We start from the raw sequence: 24,278 nt of genomic DNA on the forward strand, positions 1-24,278 counted from the left end.
ACTACAAAATAAATAAGAATTATTTACATATATTTACACATATTTACGTATATTTACATACGAATTTCGATTTGTATGTAACACAAATATTACATACGAATGTTGAAAAGAGAGTTACATACAAATTTAGTTGCATATATTTTTATATCTAACATTATCTAAGGATATAATCCGTATGGAAGCATTTAAAATTAAAATTCGTAACTAATATCAAGAAGCATTACTTACCGATATTATATACGAAATTTAAAAAAAATATATATACGAAATTAATAAAAAATATATTTTCGTTTTGTCCTGGGTCTCGTTTTCACTTCCCATTTTCATTTCCCGTTCATCATCGTTCTCATTTCTCATTCTTCCTCGTTCTGATTTTCGTGAGCCTCACTCGACCAATCACTCCTACAGTGCTTCGCCATTAGTCCGTTACTCCGTGAAAGGTTGTCTTCTTCTCGCCGTGAGTGCATCTCCGTATCACTCCTACTGGCTTTCACACCCTGTCGTCATTACTCTTTCTCGCCGTCAGTCCATCTCGGTGTCACTCTCTCTGGCCTTGGCGTTGTCGGTGACGGTCAGAGCATCTGGTAAGTAATACCCTCTCTCATCATTCATTCATAAAGCCCTAAAATTGAAAATTCAGAAAACCCTAATTTAACCCATCTAATGTCATTGGCATGTAACAGTGTGGTTCGGGAGATGTTATTCGTTTGTTAGCTATTGAGGTGCATTTTGAGAACATTGGAATTGATATTAAGGTAAGTTTCGGTCAAATTTGTTTTCTTATGTTGTGTTTTATGTTTTGTCATGTTCATTTGTGAGTTGTTTGAATTGAGAATATATTTTGGGTATTCTTTTTGGATAAGGGAATGGGGTTTTATTTCGTTTCTGGTTGGTATATATTTGTGCAGGGGTTTATGATGTTTGAACTGTGGTAGCATGAGTTTATATGTTTCCAAGGTAAAGTAACGGTGCTAAATTTTTATGGGATTGAGTACTATATTTTACATTGTTTTCAGCGTGAGGAATAATTTTGATGTGAAGTTGAGTCTGGAGATTTCATGACGTTAATTAGAAGAGAATTAGCAAGGTTTGTGGGTTATATTTATATATTTTTTTCTCTAAACAATTATTATTGGATCCAATGATTAACGAATTTGTTTGGATTGCAGATATGTTGTTGAGAGAATGGATGTTGATCTTTGGGACAAAGTTCTTAACCCTGATAATGTCTACAGAAGGCAACTAATTGATCAAGTTGTATCTACAGCTCTGCCTGAAAGCAAGAGCCCTGAACAAGTATCTGCTGCTGTTAAGGCTTTCATGACTGCTGATCTACCTCATGAATTGATTGAGCTTCTTGAGAAGATCGTCCTTCATAATTCTGCATTCAGTGGCAACTTTAATCTGCTGAATATACTTATTTTAACAGCAATAAGGCTGATCCATTCAGAGTTATGGATTATATTAATAGACTGGATAATTTTGATGGGCATGCAGTTGGAGAAATGGCTATTGAGGCTCAATTATATGGGACTAGTAAGTGATGCCATGAGTCCTTTATACGAGCAGACGATAGTACTACACAATTTTTATATGTTATCCGTGCTTCTGAAGATTCTAATGTTTACCATGACTTGGTGAGATACTTGCTGATGGCTCGACAGAAGACTAAAGAACCCAAGGTGGACAGTGAGCTCATTTATGCATATGCAGAGATTGATTGGCTCAGTGACATTGAGGAGTTCGTTCTTATGCCAAATGTACCCAATCTATATGATGAGAACTATATGAAGCTGCCAAAATCATATTTGCCTTTATATCTAACTGGACCAAGTTAGCAGTCACACTTGTGAAGTTAAAACAGTTCCAAGGTGCAGTTGATGCAGCAAGGAAAGTTAACAGTGCATAAACATGCAAGGAAGTTTGCTTTGCCTGTATTGATGCAGAGGAGTTCCTTTTAGCCCAAATATGTGGGCTTAACATTATTAAGGTAAATTGTTGTTTTTGTTTGACAATTCATTAACTAAATTTTTAAATTAACTGGATATTTTTATTTAGCTGTCATCTGATTCCAAATTATAAAGGTTGAATAATTTGTTCGTTCAAAATGTAATGGGGAAATAGTATACTACAATGTATAAATATGCTGTGAACTTGTGGTTATTGGAAGGTTTTGTGAACATTACTTGAGTCTGCTGCTTATGAGCTTATACTCTTTCGGATGCTTGTTCAGTCAATTTTGATTGTGAATTTAGTAGGTGGATGACTTGGAAGAGGTCATGCGAAAGGTAGCTTTAATACTGGCAACAGTTTGATCAGTTGTTTACTCTATAACCTTTTTTTCTATTTCACTAATGAATGTTTTCCCTGCATTGTATTATAGGTTGGTCATCTCTGTCTTGTCAAGCCATACGTGGTTGCAGTTTAGAGTAACAATGTGTGTGCTGTTAATGAAGCCCTGAATGAAATATATGTCGAGGAGGAAGACTATGATAGATTGCGCGAGTCAATTGATTTGCATGATAAATTTGACCAATTAGGCCTTGCACAGAAGGTTAGTTGCATTAATTCAGTGTTGACTATTTTCATTTCAATATTAGGAAGCTGATAGATTATCTATTATTCTGAAATACAGATTGAAAAGCATGAGTTTCTTGAGATGAGGCATGTTGCTGCTTACATTTACAAGAAGGCAGGTAGATGGAAGCAGTCTATTGCATTGTCTAAAATGGATAACCTTTACAAAGACGCCATGGAGACAACTTCACAATCTGGTGACCGTGAACTTGCTGAGGAGTTGCTTGTTTATTTCATTGATCAGGTACCAAATTCAGTTTCAACGCCATATATAATCCATTCTTTAGCAACATTTCATTCAACATGTTTTATTTAAAGACTAAGATACCAAGTTATTATGCTTTCGTTATCTATATTGACACCCGTAGCACTCACCACGACATATGCAGTTCCTATCTAGGAAAAAAGAGGTTTTCATCATGACATACACTAAGAAGTTAAATCATGTTTTAAAACAAGGACTGGATTCCAAATAATTGATTAATAGAAAACTACAATTCTCACATCTTAAATCTATAATTTTATAATGCAACTGAAATTAATTTGTGCACCCCACACCATTATTGCTAGCGGCCATCTCGTTGATTTTAGGAGAAGAAAGGACTCATCACATGAGGTTATGGACACATTAAAGCAATTCATCAACATGTTCAAAGAAAAAAAACTGAATATATATATATATATATATATATATATATATATATATGTATGTAAGTTATTGATACCAAGAAACTAAGCATTTTGTTCTTTTGCTTTTCTTTTTTGGACTTTTGTGTTAATATATCTTAAGATTGTGTTGTCTTTAGTTGTAGTAGATGTTGGCTTACATGCGTTAGATGTTGGGTTCTAACATCAAATGATAGAGTTCATGGGTATTTATAGACCCATAAATTATTCTAGAACATGCTAACCACAATATATGTGGATTGTCTTAGATTTTTACCTATGTAGAATTTTCATGGTTTTTCTTCCTATCTTAGGTTTTATTTTTACAATATTCTAGAACTTGTATCACATTTTAATTCTTCTATCTATGAAGTTTCTACATTCTTCTAGAATTTGTATTACACTAATACTTCTCCTTAATACTAGAATTTGTATTACATTCTTTTGTTGGACAGTACTCGAGTCGAATATGTTTAGTTGTTTCTTCATCTCGAATAAAGTGATATTTAATGCCTACGTGTTTTGTTCTTTGATGATGAATTGGATTTTTAGCTATTGCTATTATCGATTTGTTGTCGCAATAGATAATAGTCGGTCCATCTTGTGGTTCACCCATTTCTTTGAATATTCTTTGTAGTCATATTGCTTGACTCGTGGTTTTAGCAACTGCTATATACTCTGCTATTGATTGTGCCACAGTTGTTTGCTTTTCTGATGTCCAAGATAAAATACTCGATCCTAGTGAGAAAGCATATCCTGACATATTCTTCATGTCGTCCATTATTCCTGCCTAATAACTATCTGTGTAGTCAATCATCCTTGAGTTAGTCATGGTTTTGTACCATATGCCAAACTCCTTGGTGTCTTGTACTTAAAATTCTTTTTCCTACTTCATAATGAATCTGACTTGGCTTTTGCATGAATCTTGATAGAAAACTTGTAGCATACATAATGTCTAGTTGTGTGGTTGTGAAATAGAGAAGACTACCAATTAAGCTTTTGTAGCATGATACATTTGCCTCTTGTACTCCATCATCTTTTTGTAGCTTCATGTTTAGCACCAACGGGGTATCGACAAGTTTACAATCATTCATCTTGAACTTTTTTAGTAGAGCTTCAATCACTAGTGCAGTCATGGAAAATGATAATGGTTATTTTTGTCCACAGGCAGTGGTTCTTAAATCGAGACAAATAGAGGTGAGGCAAAAAAAGGTAGGATTTTGCCTCGGTTCAAGGGTAACCGCAACAATAGGGTTTTTGCTTTTTATATTTTTTCTTTTCAAATGATTTTTCGCCTCGGTTCATTTTGAACCGAGACAATATCTCAGACTCTATTGTCTCGGTTTAGGTCTCAACCGAGACAGTAGAATGTTATTTATTTATTTATTTATTTTGCTTTTTTGCCAGTCTTTCTACCTCGGTTGTGACTTGAACTGATGCCATAAAGGGTTTTCTGCCTCAGTCATGGTCACAATCGAGGCATATTCCCTTGTTTGTTTTAAGATCAAGACCGTTTATGCAACATTTCCAACTGTAGAAAATGACTTCATACATTTAATAACCAGAACAATCCAAAAGCATATATTTTCAATAAAAGTTATATTAAAACATAAATCCATTCAATGTAATCATAAATCAACTTCTTAGAAACATAAATCAATTCAATATACAAAGTTAAACTTATAATATTTTACAAAGCATAAATCAACTTAAACTTATAACTTACTATATCCTAATTAAGAAAGTTCAAACATTGAGGTTCTTGCTAATTTACTACTTGTCTAAGAGGGTTGAGAGAAGACTTGTGCAATAAACAAAACCATACAACAATGTTCTCCGGTATAGAGATCATAAGTAGCTGTCAATGATTGAAATTGGTAATAATTTAATTGTCATATACGAAAATCATAAATGAAACTTTAAAATTAATAAACTTCACTTACCCAAGTATAGAAAAGAGAAAATATATTTCATTCCCCATTGTAAAGTTGCTGGTGATGTATATTTGAATGTCATCAAATCTATTTCCTTCATGAGTCATTTGGGGTCAATGAACCCATATAAATCATTGAACCCCATCTTGTTACTGACACCAAACATACCTGAAATCAAGAAATGATCTGATATAAGTAACTTGATAAATCAATTTAATGTAAAAAAGTTTTCCTAATCTTGCATCATCTACAACTGAACGAGTGAAATATTAATCTCTTCTTTCCCCGACGTAAGCTCCACAACATCGGTCTGCTGCAAGTGCAATGGAATCTCAGCATGTCTTCCAAATGTAGTAGAATCTCATGGTGCAATCATCGGCGCATATGCAATGATGTTACAAAGCTTGTCTAATGCACTGATAGAGTCGTTCTCAGATAAATGAGTCTTCTTTAGTGTAAGACTTCCTTCTTGACCTATCTGTTGTTACACGAAAAAATGGTTATGTTATGATGTTAATAAGAAGTAGAGTTTAAAATCGATAAGTAAATAGTAGGAGTGTTTATTGGGGTCAGATACAACACCAACCAAATGTCCAGGCCAGGCTGCAAACACTTAAATGTTTGTGCCATAGTGATAAACTCCTCTGTAGGCACAAGAACAAAGACATCTAGTCCAATAGCAGTGATAAGAATATCCTAACAACCTTCCTGCGTGAATTGACCTTGGGAGCTCTACTAAATCAAGGAGTCCTATAACATAACAAAACTTCAAAATGATTTGAAATATCTATGTAATATATATAAAAAAATGTTGTTAAAATAAGAGAAATGAGATCTTACAATTCTTTCTGATGTCTTTCACATTGTTGGAAGTGTAAGAGCTTGATGATCTTAGATGTGCTAACTTTTACTTCTTGTGCCAATATGGTGGTGAAAGAGGAGGAGGAGGGTCTTCACCCTCAGAAAGTGGAAGTTTACTATTTGACTTTTGCTTCATTATTTTTTCCTCGAGCTTCCTATATCCACCCCTAGATAGTAGGTGTGGATTTTTATTCTGAGCACTTATATCTTGTGTTTTTGATTTTTTTCCTGTGACAAAATGAAATAATTGTTGTGATATAAAATTATGAATGATGAATTGAATGATTTTACCTATACTTACTTGCCACAACTCGGATGAACGAATCTAAACTAATGCCAAATGTCTTCGTTAATTACGAAACATTTAGAATTAGAACATGAAGTTTCATTACTTTTTGTACTAAATATATAGGTTTAAACCCTCCATTGGTCCTCAAGTTTGTATGAAAATCTCATTTGGGTCCTTAAGTTTTTTTCTGTCGGGTCATATTTTTTGTAAAAGTGAGCACATTGTACCATAACCGTTAAGTGGTGTGAGACGGCGTTAAATTGGTGTGAGCTGGTGCACAGAGAATGTGGTGATGTGTTTAGGGTTTCTTACGTGGACTGTTTTGTTTAAAAAAATAGTGCTGATGTGACATAAGTAGGTATATCAGAATTAGGGATTTGAAAATTGGAATTGGGGATTTAATTTGGTTGTTGCGAGGAAGCTGAATCGGTAATTGCAAACGACGCGGTTGGTCCGGCGAGCGAGTGCGAACATTCATGGTTTTCAGAGGATAGTAAGTTGAAAGATGAGTCAATGTTTGGTATTCCTGAGGACGTTGTATTCGGATTTGAAAGCACTTTGGATATGTTTGACGAGTGTGATAACAACGTTGCAGAGAGCAGTGGTATATTCTTGGGAGATGATTTTGATTTGAGTGGATGCTTTGTTAGTGAGAAAGAGAATTTAGATTTGGGTTTTGGTTTTGGGTTTACGAGTTGGCAAAGAGAGTGCAATAATTTCCAAGACATTTGGGATCCTCTTGTTGCTCTTTGATTCAGACACCATTCTCGTCTTGTAATTCTATGCCAACAACCAAAAGGTTGCCATCAGTTTTGTTTTCTGGGGTTTTAGGCAAAAAAACATGTTTTTCTTTTTCTTTTTAACATGAGTGGTGGTATTTTTGTAAGGAGAGAAACAGTCCACGTAAAAAACATGTTTTTCTTTTTCTTTTTAACATGAGTGGTGGTATTTATGCCACATCAGCACTATTTTTTTTAAACAAAACAGTCTACGTAAGAAACCCTAAACACATCACCAGATTCTCTGTGCATCAGCTCACATCAATTTAACGTCGTCTCACACCACTTAACGGTTATGGTACAATGTGTTCACTTTTACAAAAAATATGACCCAATTGAGACAAAAAAAAACTTGAGAACCCAAATGAGATTTTCATACAAACTTGAGGACCAAGGGAGGGTTTAAACCAAATATATATATTGATGTCAATTTTTTCTTAAACCCCTGAAAACCTTCGACAATTACAGATAAACACCTACTCCTTAGGCTAACTACATTTGGAATATCAAATGTCATATATAGTAAAGAAAATAATAACCTTATATCAATACAAATTTATCAATATAATGAAACTAAAATTTGGAACAATATCAATTAACTTACCAATAAATCTTGCTAGATTAGATTTCGATCAGTCTTAGATACATGGTCAAATGATAAAGTAAGGATAAAGATGCGATCATGTCAGTAATGACAGGTTTCCTCTCATTTGCATTTCTTCTAAGTATAAGTTGTCTTAATCTCGTTGCTTCTCTAGTGGGTCTAGAAGGGGGACTTCATCCCCTGATGAATGTGGTGCCTCAGTCATATATCTGTCACAATAAATAAGATGAAAGATTATGAAAGACTTATAAAATAATATATATTATTTAACAAAAGTCATAAATTTTTACACGAATATGAAATTCATACATAATCAAATGAATTGGTCGTATGTATATTCTCTCATTGCGATCTTCCAGAATTGCATGTACATCATCAACTAGAGAGTCGTAATCCAAATTTATTGTCATTTTAGATAGATGGTTGTTAGCAATATGAAGATTACTTAGATTATCTTCTTTATCTTCAATTTGTCTTTTTCCTTGAATAGCAACATACCAATGGTTAGATGCAGGATCTTTAACATAAAAAATTTGACTTGCTTGATATGTCATTATAAACGGTTTGTCTTTATAACTAACCTTTCGAAAATCAACTAATGTCATACTAGATTCATCTATTTTGACACTACTCTTATTTTTAGTCCACTTACATTTGAACAGTAGAATATAAAACTTAGTGTAATCAACCTCTCATATCTCATTGAACCAATTATAAGATTTTGATCTTTGGATGTAGAAAATTGTGGTGACTCAGCATCTAGATTGAGGCTACTATTTTCTATTGTGCTTTTATCATCCAAAGTTTTCGTATAAAATGTGCAATTATTAATTTCATAGCTTATACAACATACAACATCAAACTTTAAATCAGTTTCTAGCCACAACAAAGTCTTAGAAGACCTTGATTATTTCAAAACTTCAGATTTGAACAAGAAAAAAAAGATTCTGTTATGCTTCTTCAATTGTCATTTCTCTGATTGTCTTGGATATTTCTTTTTTACAATGACTTTGTGTGCTTGCAAAAACAAGATCACCTCATCTGTGTTGTTTAGTATGTACAGATGTGCTTGCATAAATTCTTTACAACCTTTCGTCACCACATACATAACTTAGATGCTTTTACTTGTAGAACATCTATTCAACCATGATGTCCGATGAACTCTTATCAGAACAAAACTTTATACTTTCTTTAGTAATATACCTTTTAATTATTGAACCTTTTGGACGATATTGATTTTTGACGTACCATTTCAAAATATTCATATAACGCTTAATAGGATACATCCATCTTAAGTATATTAGTTCACACAACTTGATTTCTCTAACTAAATGAATAAGTAAATATACTATGATGTCAAAAAAAATGGAGGAAAAAACATTTCTATCTGAAACAAGATAATAATGTCGCCTTAAAGTTCATCTAACTTTGTAGGATCAATGACTTTACTACAAATTGACGAGAAAAATGAGCGCAATCAAGTTATGGTTTACCTAACTTTTTTGGAAAAATTTTCACGAATTGCGATTGATAACAATTGTTGCATTAAGACGTGATAATCTTGAGCCTTTAGTCCAACAAACTTTAAGTTCTGCATAGACATTAAGCTCTTGATATTTTGTTTTTCTCTGAATGTTGAGTAGTGTATTAATCAAGCTATCACACATTCTTTTTTACATACATCAGATCTATGCAATGTTTTACATCTAACTTTGACCAATATGGAAGATCAAAGAATATGAATTTTTTCTTTCAAGATATCGTTACAGATGAATCCTTGGATGCATGTAATTATTGTTTGCTTGAATATATGTAAGGCTAATTTAAAAAAAGAATATATTCAAACAAACAAATAATTACATATGTAACCTAAAATATATTCAAGTAAACAATATATTCAAGCAAGCATGCATCCAAGTAAACAATAATTACATGCATCCAAAAAGTCATCTGTAACGACCCATTGGAAGAATAAATCAATATTCTTTGATCTTTCATACTGATTAAAGTTAGATGTTAGACATTACATTAATGTCATGCATGTAATTATTGTCAGACATTAGAGAAGAATGTCTGTGATAGCTTGATTGATACACTACTCAACATTCAGGGAAAAACAAAAGATGGAGTGAATGTTCATTTGGATTTGGTTGACATGAAGATTCGAGAAGAGTTGACAGTAAGGGAGATTGGTAAACATACTTATTTGTCCTTTGTATGTTACATAATGTCCAAACAAGAGAACATAAATTTTTGCCTTTGTTTAAAGAATATCAAGGTATCACAAGGATATTCTTCCAATATCAAAAGCTTAGTGTCAATGTAAGACTTTAAGCTTGTTGGACAAAAGTCTCAAGATTGCTATGTCTTAATGCAACAATTGTTATCGGCGACAATTTGTGGAATTTTGCCCAAAAAAGTTAGGCAGACCATAACTTGATTGTACTTATTTTTCTCGTCAATTTGTAGTAAAGTCGTCGATCCTACAAAGTTAGATGAACTTCAAGATGACATTATTATCATGTGTCAACTAGAAATGTTTTTCCCTTCATACTTTTTTGACATTATGGTGCATTTATTTGTTTATTTGGTTAGAGAAATCAAGTTGTGTGAACCAATATACTTAACATAAATGTATCTTATTGAGTGTTATATGAAGATTTTGAAAGAGAACGTCAAAAATCAATATTGTCCAGAAGATTCAGTGATTGAAAGGTATATTGCTAAAGAAAGTATAAAGTTTTGTTATGCTTATATGACTAAAGCAAATTCGATAGGAGTTCCTCGAATATCATGATTGAATAGATATTCTACAAGTAAAAGCATTTGAGGTATGAATGTGGTGACAAAAATGACAAATATCCAAGACAATCAGAGAAATGACAATTGATGGAGCATAACAGAACATTCTTGTCCTGGTTCAAATATGAAGTTTTGAAATAATCAAGGTCTTCTAAGACTTTGTTGTGGCTAACAAATAGTTTAATGTTGTATGTTGTACATGCTATGATAAAGTTTAATAGTGGTGTCAATCTAGATGCTGAGTTGCCACGATTTTTCACATCCAGAGATCAAAATCCTATAGTTGGTTCAGTGAGATATTATGGTAAAATAGAAGAAATATGAGAGGTTGATTACACTAAGTTTTCTGTTGCACTGTTCAAATGTAAGTGGGTTGACAATAAGAATGGTGTCAGAAGAGATGAATTTTGTATGACACTAGTTGATTTTCGAAAGATTGGTTATGAAGACGAACCGTTTATAATGACATATCAAGCAAGTCAGGTTTTTTATGTCAAAGATTCTATGTCTGACCATTAGTAAGTCGCTCTTCAAGGAAAAAGACAAATTGAAGATAAAAAAGAGAATCTATGTAATCTTCATATTGCTGACAACCATCCATTTAAAACGACAATAATTTTTGATGACGATCCTTTAGTTGATGATATATATGCAATTCAAGAATATCACAATGAGGGAATATACATATGATTAATCCATTTGATTATTTATGAATTTCATATTTGGCACCACATTCATCAGGGATGAAATCTCCACTTCTAGACCTACTAGAGGAGTAACGAGGTTAAAACAATTTGTACTTAGAAGAAATGTATGTGAGAAGACACCTGTCATTATTGACGTGGTCACTAAAGCAGCATCTGGATCGAATGCAGATGGTTTTAGGTTTTACTTTCGAGTACTAGTACGTGATCACATCTCCATCCTTACTCCATCATTTGACAATGTATCTGAGGCTGATAGAAATCTAATATAGCAAGATCTATTGGTAAGTTAATCAATATTGTTCCAAATTCTAGTTTCATTATATTGATAAATTTATATTGATATAAGGTTATTACTCTTTTTATTACTCTTTTCATTACTAAGGAGTAGGTGTTTATTTGTAATTGTCGAAAGATTTTGGGAGTTTAAGACAAAATTGATGTATGTCAATATATATATTTTGAACAAAAAGTAATGAAACTCTATGTTCTAAATATTCTGTAATTGAGAAGAAACATGACGTCAGTTTGTACAACTTCGTTCATCCGAGTCGTGATAGATAAGTGTAGGTAAAATCATTCAATTCATCATACATAATTTTATATCATAACAATTTGTCACACGAAACAAGGTTAAAAGCACAACGTATAAGTGCTCAAAATAAAAATCCACACCTACTATCTCATGGTGGATACATGAAGCTTGAGGAAAAAATAATGAAGCAGAAGTCAGATAGTAGGCTTCCACTTTCTAAGGATGGTGACCCTCCTGCTCCTCCTTCACCACCATCTCGACACGAGAAGTGAAAATTGGCCAGTCTAAGATCATCGGCTCCTAGACTTCTAATAATGCCAGAGACATATAAAAAAGAATTGTAAGATGTTATTTCTCCTATTTTGACAACATTTTTGTTATATATATTGTATAGATCTTTCAAATAATTTTGAAGTTTTTTTATCTTACATGACTCCTTTGTTGAGCAGTGGTCCCAAAGTCAATTCACACAGAAAGGTTGTTAGGATATTATTACCACTGTTATTGGACGACCTGAGCATCCAAAACAGGTGTGTGCTGCTGAAACTAACATATGCGTTAGTCAATTTTTTGGGTCTTCCTCACGTCAATCTTCATACGGATTAAGTAAAGAGTATGAACGAAAGTTGAAGCAAAACATCACAAAAGAGATCACGCAGGAGATCACAAAGAAGTTCATGGCAAAGTTGAATGATGAAGTTGTTGAAATGGTTACGCATCAGTTGTAGTGGAACATGTGCTTCCTACAAGTAAACTTAATAATTACTTTTGTTTATTAATATTTCAATCGTGGATGATGCAAGTTTATGAGAACTTTTTTATATAAAAATGATTTATCAAGTTACCTATATCAGATCATTTATTGACTTCAGGTATATGTTTGGTGTTAGTGGCAAGATAGGGTTCAATGATGTATATGAGTTTATTGACCTGACTCGAGAAGGAAATAAATTTGATGACATCCAAACATACATCACCAGCTGCTTTGCAATGAGAAATGAGATATATTTTCTCCCTTATATACTTGGATAAGTGAATATTGTTCATTTTAAAGTTTCATTTATGATTTTAGTATATGATAGTTAAATTATTACCAATTTTAGGGTTCATTGGCAGTTACTTGTGATCTCCATACCGGAGAACACTACTGCATGGTTTTGTTGATTGCACAGGTCTCCTTTCAACCCTCTCAGAGAAGTATTAGATGGGTATGAAAAGTAGTTGATTATAGAGACTTAATTTTATTACTTCAATTCTAGAGAAGTCACTTAAACTCATAAGGAAAACATTGACTAAATATATAATTCAATTGTATAATAGTATGTAGATATTAGGATATAGTAAGTTCTAAGTTTATGTTTCTAGGTTAATTTAAACTTTGTACATTATTATTAGTTTAATTTTGTACATTGGATTGATTTATGCTTCTAAGTTAATTTATGATTACATTGAATTTATTTATGCTTCTAAGAAGTTGATTTATGATTACATTGAATGAATTTATGTTTTTATATTTTTTTATTAAAAATATATGCTTCTGGACTGTTATGGACTGTTTGTATATATGTAGGTATGTTTTTGCAATTGAGAATGTTACAAAAACAGACATGTTCTTAATAAAAAATAGGGATTATGTCTCGGTTGTGACCATAACCGAGGCCGAAAGTCCTCTATGGCATCGACTAAGGTCAGAATCGAAGTAGAAAGGCTGAACGAAAAAGCAAAAAAAAAAAAGAGTTAAAAGCACTCTATTGTCTCGGTTCAGGTCCCAACTAAGACAGTAGAGTCCGAGATACGATCTTGGTTCAAAAGAAATCGAGGCGAAAAGTCCTTCGAAAAAAAGAAAAAAAGAGCACTATTGCTTCTGTTACGTGTAAAATGAGGCAAAATCCTATCCTTTTGTGTCTTGTCTGTATATGCCTCGGTTCATAAACTGCTGTTTGTTGACGAAAATAATCGTTATCGTTTTCTTTGACTACACTAATGGAGCAGAAGAATGTCTTCATTTTACACTCTAAATATCATAACTTTTTCTCCTGTGAAAATAGGTTAATTAAATGTGATTGGTAAAAGCCATGAGCTGAGAAAATATTTTGGAAGTAGTATAGAATGGAGTTATAGTTTTGTTTGAGATAGTTGAAAGTTTTTATCCGCACCTAGTAAATGACCGAACGTAACTTTGGTATCACGGTTAGCATTTTAAGGTTGTGAAAGGAATATTTATAGACCCATAGATTATTTTAGAACATGTGTTAGATGTTGGCTTTTAATATCAAATGGTAGAATTCATCGGTATTTATAGACCTATAGATTATTTTAGAACATGCTAACCACAACTTATATGGATTGTCTTACATTTTTACCTATGTAGAATATTCTTGTTTTTTTTATATCTTAGGTTGTTCTACAATATTCTAGAACTTGTATTGACACACCAAACCCACACTATTCCTAATGACCCTTATATAACTTCAATCCACAAGGTTTCTTTTTCTCATCTTCCTCATCGTAATACACTCACACAATACAACCACAAAATGAACTCAAGATCACCACTTAGACACGATACACATTAGATAATCTAGTTATTCCTCTTATCTGAATTCTCTTCTTCCCACAATGCTTGACTTTTCACGTTATCTCTCACGAGTTGTTTGATCCCTGATCATTGTAAGGTCTCTCCTCCCTCCAAACAACGACAAAAATCCCTTCCCTTGTGATAGTGGCGGACCCTCTCACAGTTCACTTTCACACAATTTTAGGGTTTTTCTTTTACACACAAACGGTCGTTGTGGATGGCTTTCTCAGAGTGCTTTATATCATCTCTAGACTCTCCTTATAAACTATTCTAATTATACCCTAGAACGGTCCAAAACTTTACCTCTCCATGCTTTGCAAATCCAGCCCAAGAAAACACTCCGAACATAACCAAATATATCGTTATACTCTAGCCTACAACTCTATCCATAAATATATATTAATTCCCTAAAATACCCCTAATGTTTAAAGGTATTGAATCTGCTGATTTGATGTTGTTACTACGAAAGAAAATGTAAATGTCTAGCTAGACACTGCCCCTGGAGTTGCATCATAAACCATGCATAAACACCAAAAATTGAAGGGTTTCTCTCTTTCTCGTTTAGAAGTTGTACTCATGCCAACGTGAAGCATGTAATAATCGTAAATCTTATTTCTTATCTCTTGCCCCTCAAAAAAACAGAGAATAAGATTAAAACTCCTTCCTCGTAGCCATGCATAAACATTCCTTTAATTCCTCGTAGCCATGTACAAAGATTTTCATACACACAAAATACCCACAAGGACAGCTTTATCATGCTGACAAAATTGTACAGTTGTTAAACTATAAACCTTCTTTGATCCCATTCTGGAAATTAAAATAAAACAATTATTAAATATTTTTCATACAATTTATAAACACTTTTATCACCCAATACCATACTATAATTAAATATTTAATATTATAATTTATAAAAAATAAAAATAAAAAATATTTTTATTTTATCTGAGTTTTACATCAATTATCGAAAGATTTGGAGTTTTAAGACGAAATTGACATGAATATATATCTTCGGAAAACAAAGAAATGAAACTCCATGTTTAAATTATACGAAGAGACTTGACGTCAATTTGTACAAATTAGTACATTGGAGTCATGGTTGATAAGTGTAGCTAAAATTATTCAATTTATCATTCACAATTTTATTTCATAACAACTATTTCATTATGTCACAAGAAACAAGGTCAAAAACACAAGCTATAATAAAAATCTACACTTATTGTCTTGTGCTATGCATACCTTGTGGTAGGCATAAGAGGCTGGAAGAGAAAATAATAAAGAAAAAGTCGAACACTAGGCCCCCACTTCTTGAGGGTGGTAGTCCTCATCCTCTTTCACCACCATCTCGACATGAGAAGTGAAAGTTAGTTCATCTATGATCATCAGACTCTTACACTTTTGACAATGCTAGAGAAATATCAGAAAGAATTATAAGATATCATTTCTCTTATTTGTTGGCAAGATTTTCATTATATAGATTACATAAATCTTTGAAATAAGTTTGAAGTTATGTTATGTTAGAAGACTCGGTTGAGTAGAGCTTCTAAGGGCAATTCATCAAAGAAGGTCGTTAAGATATTCTTGCTACTGTAAATAGATTTTTGGGAGTTCTCGTGACACTTCATACACACCCAGTCAAGAGTATGAATAAAGGCTAACATAAGAGATCACAAAGAAGGTTAGGACATAATTGTATGATGAAGTCGTTTCAAAAGTGACTGAAAGTGTTATGCACCAGTTTCAACAACAATTTGATAGTTATGTGATGTGTCCCCAACCATCTCTTGTAACAAAACATGTGCTTCTCACAAGTAAAATTAATAATCATTTTTTGTTCAATAATTTACTTATTTTATAAGCTAACATTTAATTTGACAAGTAGAAGTGACAAAGGAAGTTATTCAGCTCCAAGCGTCCCAAGGGACGACATGGACCAGATTCATCCATGTAATCTATGTTTTACATGGTACTGAGACCATCTTAGTGGCTTGTGGCACAGTCTTTGAGGCAACCACTATGGTTCATGGTATGAAGCTAGCAGAAGATGAGGTGAAAGTCACGATAGATGAAATTGTAGTATCAGATGCAATAGTTCCTATGCCAATAGATGAAATTGTCATTGAGGATGACCCTATTAGTGCGTTATACGAGCTTTTTAACATCGTTGCAGATGCGTCAATGATTGGTCCATGGAATTCTACTATATTTGGAAGAAACTCTAAGATCTCATTGAACTTGCATAAACAAGATGTTTTGAAGCTTGCATCGGGGAAAAAGAACTTAATATTATTCTCGTTCAGTTGTCGATGATGTAAGTCTATGAACACTTATTTATATAAAATTGATTTATCAAGTTACTTACATCAAATCATTTTTTGATTTCAGGTCTATGTTTGGTGTAACTAACAAGATGAGGTTCAATGATGTATATGGGTTCATTGACCCCAATTGACTCACCAAGGAAATAGATTTGATGACATTCAAACATACGTCATCAGTTGTTTTCCAATGGGGAAGGAGCTATATTTTGTCTCTTATATAGCTGGGTAAGTGAAGTTTGTTAACTTTAAATTTATATTTGTGATTTTGATATATAACAATTAAGTTAGTACCTATTTCAAGCACCATTGACAGCTACTTGTGGTTTTCGTACTAAAGAACAATGTTGTGTGGTTTTGCTTGTTACCAATGAGGAGCATTGGTAAATTTGAAGATAAATGATTTTGATGATGTTGCAAGAAGATAGACTGTTTTAAATTGTTTTAAAAGCACTTTGTAGATTATAAATGTATTAGGAAAGACTTTAAACATGTAATACTTAGAAAAACTTGTACTTCCAGAACTGTTACGCATTTAATCGATTATTAGAAGCTATAATCGATTATCCTGAGCTTTTTTGAAAAACTTGTTGGTCTGGAATAATCGATTATTACTCCAAATAATCGATTATCACTGGTTCTGATGAGAACTGCCAAAGTCTCTGGAATAATCGATTATTCCTCAGGATAATCGATTATCACTTTTGAAAAACCCTGTAACGGACTCAAATAATCGATTATCACTAACAATAATCGATTATCTGTGGCAGTTATAATTTATCTCTGCGAATTTAGAATAGTTGGCTATATAAGGTTCTTCCAAAACTCTAAGAAGAGAACTCTGAGCTTTTGAGAATACAATGTGATCTGAGGAAGTTCTAAAAAAGCTAGTTCAAGTGCTTTGTCTGGTCTCGTGAATAGGAGAAGCTCGCATTTCGTGTGTCGATAGTCGGAGTGGTTCTCTTGGAGTTGACAAGGTGGTCATCTTCCGGTTCGTTCGTCGAAGGAAGGTTTTTTATTTGTTTTTATTCACTCTTATTGTAATTTGTGAAACTGTTTTTAGTGAAAAAGTTAATCACTTTTTATAGTGATTAACAACTGGACGTAGATTCTTTTGAATCGAACCAGGATAAAATTTTGTGTTGAATTTTCTTGCTCTCTATACTCTTTACATTTTACGCACATTAACTGTTTGATAAATTTTCTCTAAGAAAATTGTTTTTCTAAAACGGACCATCAAAACTTGATTTGTGACCGTAACACGCTTTTCAAATAATTTATTCTGCTGCGCGACTCTATAACGGTACTGATTGTTCCGACAATTGGTATCAGAGCTTGCTTTGATATTCTTTCAAACTTTTGCGAAAATGGCCGGTCATCAAAATCAAGTATATGCTGAGGGTGCATCCATCAACAGACCACCTCTTTTTACTGGTGATAACTATGCATTCTAGAAAGTCAGAATGGATATTTTTATGGGGTCTGTTGACAGAGGCATCTGGGAGGCTGTGCTAAATGGTCCCTATATTCCTAAAAGAACTGTTGATGGTGTAGAAGTAGAAAAACCATACTTTAACTAGACTCCTGAAGAAAATAGAAGAGCCCAATTTGACATTAAGGCTCGTTATATTATTTCATCTGCTGTAGTACTTGATGAATTTTATAGAATTTTAGTGTGTAAGACAGCACAGGAAATGTGGGAGGTCCTCAGAGTCACACATGAGGGTACAAACGACATGAAACGTGCAAGAAAGAATACACTCATTCAGGAATATGAGATGTTCAGAATGCAATCTGGAGAAACAATATCTGATGTTTAGAAGCGTTTCACTCACATTGTGAACCACCTGACAAGTTTGGGTAAGACTTTTGACACTGATGAATTGAATGTGAAAATATTGAAATCATTAGATAGGTCTTGGCAACCAAAGGTGACTGCTATCTCGGAGTCTCAAAACCTCACTCAGATGTCAACGGCGATTCTCTTTGGAAAGCTTCGTGAGCATGAGCTTGAGTTGAGAAGATTAACTACAGAAGAGGATCAAGGCAAAAGAAAGACGCTTGCCTTCAAGTCTGAAATCTCAAAAAGAAAAAGTTCTAAGAGAATTGAGGACGATGATTCCGATGACGATGAGGAAAACACGAGTCTTATGATTAAGAAGTTTGCTAAATCCATGATTTTCTCTTTTGTTCCTAACGTCCACATTTGATATTTGATCTACAACATTGTGGATTTGTGTAGAATAACTTATTTGCAAAATTTAATCATATTTAATTCAACTATATATAAACTCACGCTAAATTTCAAAATGTTTTTGTTTTCGTCTAAATTCAACTATGTAAACTCACACTAAACTTCAAAATGTTTTCGTTTTCGTTAAGTTAATAGTAACGGATTATAACAACAAGAAACGATATCAAACTTTAAATATCTGTGAAATCAAGAAAATAAAACAATTGAGAAACACTTCTCATAACATCGTCCAGGTGTAGAATTCATCAAGTCCTTCGTGAAATCTGGATCAGCGGAAGTAGTTGGAAACAGGAAGCGGAGAAGGTGTTGATCGGTAGCTGTTTAGAGTGGGTGAAGTGCTTTAAGTGAAGTGGCTATAGCTCAGACAACCATCCATCAAAGAAGGAAGCTATAGGGGTGAAAGGGGAAGCAAGGGAATGACTCTTGGTTGCAGAGAACATGGTTGGAAATTGCATCAGCAGAAATTCTCAAATATTCCAAAAGTGTTTTACAAAGAAAGCAAAAGTGAATTTATAATAGAGTCACCCAGCTTTGTGCGATGCAGATGTTTGTCACTAAAGATGGATCACAAGCCACGTAGCAAGGCATGGGAAATGTGATGAAACTCTAGAAGCAGCACTTATACACGTTCTTTAAAAAAAAAGATGGCAAGTTTGCTGGTGCTGATCCTTATTCTTCACTACTTGGATTTCTTCTACCCTTCTCCTTGTGCTGGTTTAGACCATTCTGGATCATCTGGTTGGACTCCTAGCTTCCACTCAAAGCATGCAAAGAGCATTCTTCCTTCTGTAAGGGAATCTTCAAGATCTTGTTGAAGATTCTTAGTCATTCCCCCGAGTGATGGATCCTTGTTGTGTTATGGTTCTTGATCCACGTCTATCAACTTCTACAATAGAGCTTGAGAATTACTAATGGTCTCAAAGATACGTGGAGTTAGAGAATCTCCACGTCCGGCGTAAAACGACTCCAAAATTGCAGTGAAACTGCTACAAGAAAATAGCTACAAATAAATAATGTCTTCACTAAAAAGAAAGGGGATTTTTGCGCATGAGTGATTTTACGATGTTCTTAGCGTCAAATCCGCTCAATGCAAATGGTTGAAATGTAAATTGATTTTGTATGTGGGGCCTATAAGATAAAAGCCCAAGATTATAAAAAGTCCAAATAGAATTTTAGAAAATTCTATCTATAAGGATTGTAGAATGATGTACAAAAATATATAGTGATGCTTATCCATAAGATGTCTCTAGATAAATTTAGAATTTTAGGAATGTTTTAGAAATCTCTAGAGAATAAACAACAACCCTTAAACTAATGTTGTGGTGACAAGATCCTAACCATTGGTTGAGGAGGTGCCACTAGTATAAATAGGAGATGGTTATATCATTTATAATGAAGCCAAAAACATTAGAAGCATTCAATACAACAAGTATTTCCTTCTCTCAAAATCTTCCCGCACAAACCTCATATGCTCAACATATTGAAGTTTCTTTGTCTATATGATCCCTGCTAATCGTATCCTCTTAACATACGTTAAAGAAATAGACTATATTCTCCTATTTTGCTAAGTGGATTAATGTTTTTTTATCTTTCTGATTCAGTGCTCCTTGATTTTTTTTCTTAGCAGATCTTAAGTGTCTCGCACTTCTGCTTTTTTGCATTGACATACAAAAAAAACTTATAAAATGCAAGTCATTTTGTACAAAAGAAGAAATTAATTCTTACATGTTAAGAATATTATTTTCTTACAGGTATATATATCCCAGTAAACAAGAAATTATACCGAAGATAAAAGTAGGCATTTTAAGACTTTATTTTAATATCTTTTGATTTAAAAATTATAATATATCGAAGAAATTTATTTTTGTCATTGAATCCTCGCTGCTCTGGCTCAGCTCGGTTGTATTGGATCATTAAAACAACAATGCTTATTAAGAGAAGGCATTTTATTTTTGACAGCAATTTGACACTGAACTGTTGAAATTCCTATTCTGCGAACATAACCCTTTGAAAATCATCAATGTTCTGAAAGATATATGGCCTTCGGAATACTGTTGAGGAACACAGCCCTTGCAGCAAGGTCAGTCGAAAAGCGTCCCAATGCAGCAATGGTAGCAGTATTACTACCGAACTTCTCAATTCCCCGAGAAATCATACAGGTGTGACTTGCTTCCACCACTACTATCACATTTTCACCTATCAGTGCAGAAACCGTTTCTGCGATCTGCTTGGTCACCCTTTCTTGAACCTGCAGCTTAATACCATAAAAGTGAACTATTGACTGCAAGAGCCTTTTCTCAATGGGATGAAACCCTTTGGAAATGTAGTATCCTATGTGAACAACGCCATAAAATGGAAGCAAATGATGCTCACACTGTGACAAGAAAGGCAAGTTCAGCTCTGAGTGTATCTTTTCATCAAAACCTACAACCCCATTAGTGTTCACAGCACCATTCCCAAGCGAACCATTCAGCGTGCTCTCAATGCTACTGCATTGGAAGTTCATCAGCCACTTGGTATATCTAGCAGGAGTCCCTTGTAATTCCTTCCTAGTTGGATCCTCACCTAAAGACTTGAGAATTGAAGCTACTGCAGTGAGCATAGCAGGGTTCATTTCTTCATTCTTTGGTGAAACTTTAGAAGACAAAGAAGGACACCAACACTGGTCCAATGACCCCTTGTCAATAATTTTGTCCTTGTCAATGCCCCTAAAGTTAAGGAGACCAAAAAAGTCAGCCCACAAGTTTGCATCTTTGTTTTGAAAAACACCAGAGCCTGAAGAAACGAGTATTCCCAGGACCCCTTTGTGGTTTGAGTGAAGAGAATTTGATTCCATGTCTGGAAAGGGAATGTGTTTGCATTGAAGGAGAACAGCAACGCCTGTGGGTTGTATTCCTTCATGCAAAGCGGAACAGACTTGATTTGCAAGACGCTGAGGCTCTTGGAGACGCTTTGCAAAGACATCGGTGACACGAGAGAGTTTGCTTAAACCGAGAACTCTTTGAGCAGAAGGGACATAGCCCACATGACACTTGAAATAGAATGGTAGCATGCAAGACTCACAGTAGGAGTAAAAGTCAAGGTCTCTCACAATCACAAGTCCACCTACTCCTCCTGCATCACCAACTTTGTTCTTTTCTACTCCGCCTTCAGGGAATAATGCACCTTCCACAATTTCCTTAACACTTTTAACATAACCTGTTAGATCATAAGACCCTTCTAATCAATAATTTTGGTAACATAAAGTCCAAAAATGTATCTCAAGTTCTATTTTATTATAACTTGAGAGTATCGTTCAATGTAGTAGTAGAAACAGAAGAAGATTTAATAATGAAGAGAAGGATAAATATTTGTCTCAGTACAAGACAAGAATTAATATATTTTATTTATAATTTTTCTTTTTAGTTTTATTTAATAATTCATATGATTGAGAGCATATGTTTGATCTTTAATGATTGTTATATGTTTTTATTAAAGAAAAATCAATGTTAATATGTCATTATTTTTAAAGATATTTTTAACAATATAAAAGATAAAAGACTTTAATTACATATAAACATGTCAATTACTAAAGGTTAAATATCTATTCAATTATCTTAAACACGAGGCTAAACAAGATTAATAAATTTGAATTTTTTAATAAAAATATGTTTTTATTATACTAAAAATGGATATCATAAAATATGAGTTTTAGGGTTTAGAATATAAAATATAAAAAATAAAATAAATGATAGTTTTGGTTTGTGTTGGGAGAGAAAAATATTAGGGTTTAGAATATAAAATATAAAAGTTAAAATAAAGGATAGTTTTGATTGGTTGAGAGAGAAACATTCGACAACTTGCAAGTGTCAAATGCACATCCAAGGAAGAGTTATGATTAAAAACAGCTTACAATGTGTGAAATGCATATCCTAATAGAGTTATGATTAAAAATTTCTTGGCAAAGTAGTAAATAATAAATATTATAGAAAGAAAATTCATTTAAAAATTTTCATTCCACCGTTGGAATAACACAAAGGAAAATATGTTTATTTTCGTTTTATTAAAAGAAAACCCTATAAGTTACTTTTTCAAAACATGAAAAAAAAAATGAGAATTTGATATACTTTGAGACTCATCTTACAGAATATCTCCAAAAAAAGAAAAATCTGCTACAAATTAAAACATTCATTATAACTAAGAAAAATAGAAAAATGAATGAATAGTCACCTATGGTTCCTTCACGAAGGGCTTTGGCAACACGAAGTGGTGTCTTTTGAATTCCTTCTCTATTGATATCTTCTCCTAAACCCATCAACAAGACTTTGACAGCATCTTCAATGGAAGTTGTGTTGGTCTCTTTCTCAAAGAAGTTTTCACTACCACACATTCTGTCTCCATTCTCACGCTTTAAACCAACCTCACACAAATGCTCCATTCAAACACTGCACATATCAACTCTCAAACACGATTTATGCAAAAGACCTTGTTCTGGGGATCTCTCTATTGGTGACATGCTTCGTATTTATGGATAAAAACAAGTAAATGGTGTAGGGTTGACAAGGAAAGAAAGAATGTGGCTCAGTCTTCTACGTGCATATAGTAAGAGCATGTTTTACCTTTTTATTTGTTATCTTTTAAGATTTTGTGGGAAAAGAATACTGAATTTGATGATAGATGCAATGTTTTTATAAATATTAAATCATATCGTTTAGGGAATTTATTAATGCAATAAATAATAAAAGGGATTACCAAAACAAAATTACATTACATTAATTAAATGTGATAAACATATTATATTTAATATAATAGATTGAAATTCATTATTAATTACACTGAAAAAATGCATTGATATTAGTACTTAATGTTTATATATATAAAAGATCTGAAAATTAATACAATGATTTTGAAAAGATAAAAATAAATATAATAATTTATTAATTTCCAGAAATAAGTTAGTGTCGGGTTGTGTGTATTGATATTGTTGGAAGAATAAATTAATTAAAATGATTTTTTTTATTTATTGCTTGGTTACCTAAAGGGCGTTGTACATGGTTTATATATTTGTTTGTGTGCATAAGTATAAATGAAATTGGATGGTATAGTGGGTAAATGGTGTTATTGTGTTTTTGGTTACGTGTCTATCACTCGTTTCCTTTTGGGCGAAGATTTTTCCGATTTATTTCATTTTGGTTTCTTTTTTAATATAGATGGGTGGGCCACCTAAAGTAATTTTTTAGGGTGTTGCTCCCTCTACCACCACACCTTTCTTCCTTTACCTTCCCTTTACTATTTTGTCTCTCAGTAAAATTTTATTTTTAGAGTTATTATTTTTTAATTTTACCCATTCACAACCTATTTAACTAATAACTTATTCTAGTCCCGTACATGAGTAAAA

General features: G+C 33.1%; 2 protein-coding genes across 16 annotated transcripts; one reads left to right on the forward strand and one right to left on the reverse strand.

Moving 5' to 3' along the window:
- Positions 1–309: 309 nt before the first annotated feature.
- LOC148190700 (clathrin heavy chain 1-like) lies at positions 310–20,994 on the forward strand. 15 transcript variants are annotated; one of them, XM_088101135.1, is made up of 9 exons: positions 310–584; positions 684–755; positions 1,017–1,087; positions 1,170–1,990; positions 2,171–2,288; positions 2,384–2,554; positions 2,636–2,821; positions 16,500–16,640; positions 16,715–17,059. In XM_088101135.1, exons 3-4 carry the CDS (start codon positions 1,059–1,061, stop codon positions 1,639–1,641), a joined length of 501 nt encoding a protein of 166 aa, XP_087957261.1. In that variant the 5' UTR covers positions 310–584; positions 684–755; positions 1,017–1,058; the 3' UTR covers positions 1,642–1,990; positions 2,171–2,288; positions 2,384–2,554; positions 2,636–2,821; positions 16,500–16,640; positions 16,715–17,059. The 15 variants fall into 15 exon arrangements, with proteins under 15 accessions (XP_087957261.1, XP_087957267.1, XP_087957262.1 ...); XM_088101141.1 differs by lacking the exons at positions 16,500–16,640; positions 16,715–17,059 and adding an exon at positions 20,861–20,994; XM_088101136.1 differs by lacking the exon at positions 16,500–16,640.
- LOC124841040 (GTP cyclohydrolase 1-like) lies at positions 20,878–23,323 on the reverse strand. The gene is made up of 2 exons (XM_088101149.1): positions 23,111–23,323; positions 20,878–22,099 (listed from the first exon to the last, which is right to left on the reverse strand). Exons 1-2 carry the CDS (start codon positions 23,316–23,318, stop codon positions 20,919–20,921), a joined length of 1,389 nt encoding a protein of 462 aa, XP_087957275.1. The 5' UTR covers positions 23,319–23,323; the 3' UTR covers positions 20,878–20,918.
- Positions 23,324–24,278: the final 955 nt, after the last annotated feature.

The sequence above is a fragment of the Vigna umbellata genome, chromosome 11, assembly GCF_029865625.1.
Source record: "Vigna umbellata cultivar VRB3 chromosome 11, Vumbellata_1.0, whole genome shotgun sequence".
NCBI classification, from domain to species: Eukaryota; Viridiplantae; Streptophyta; class Magnoliopsida; order Fabales; family Fabaceae; genus Vigna; species Vigna umbellata.

What these genes read in the sequence shown, in the direction of transcription:
- LOC148190700 (XM_088101141.1), top strand. Translation starts at nt 1,059, where the DNA reads ATGACGTTAATTAGAAGAGAATTAGCAAG. An exon ending in ATTAGAAGAGAATTAGCAAG is followed by an intron (nt 1,088 to 1,169) that starts GTTTGTGGGTTA and finishes TTTGGATTGCAG; the next exon opens with ATATGTTGTTGAGAGAATGG.
- LOC124841040 (XM_088101149.1), bottom strand. Translation starts at nt 23,318, where the DNA reads ATGGAGCATTTGTGTGAGGTTGGTTTAAAGCGTGAGAATGGAGACAGA. An exon ending in CCTTCGTGAAGGAACCATAG is followed by an intron (nt 22,100 to 23,110) that starts GTGACTATTCAT and finishes ATGATCTAACAG; the next exon opens with GTTATGTTAAAAGTGTTAAG.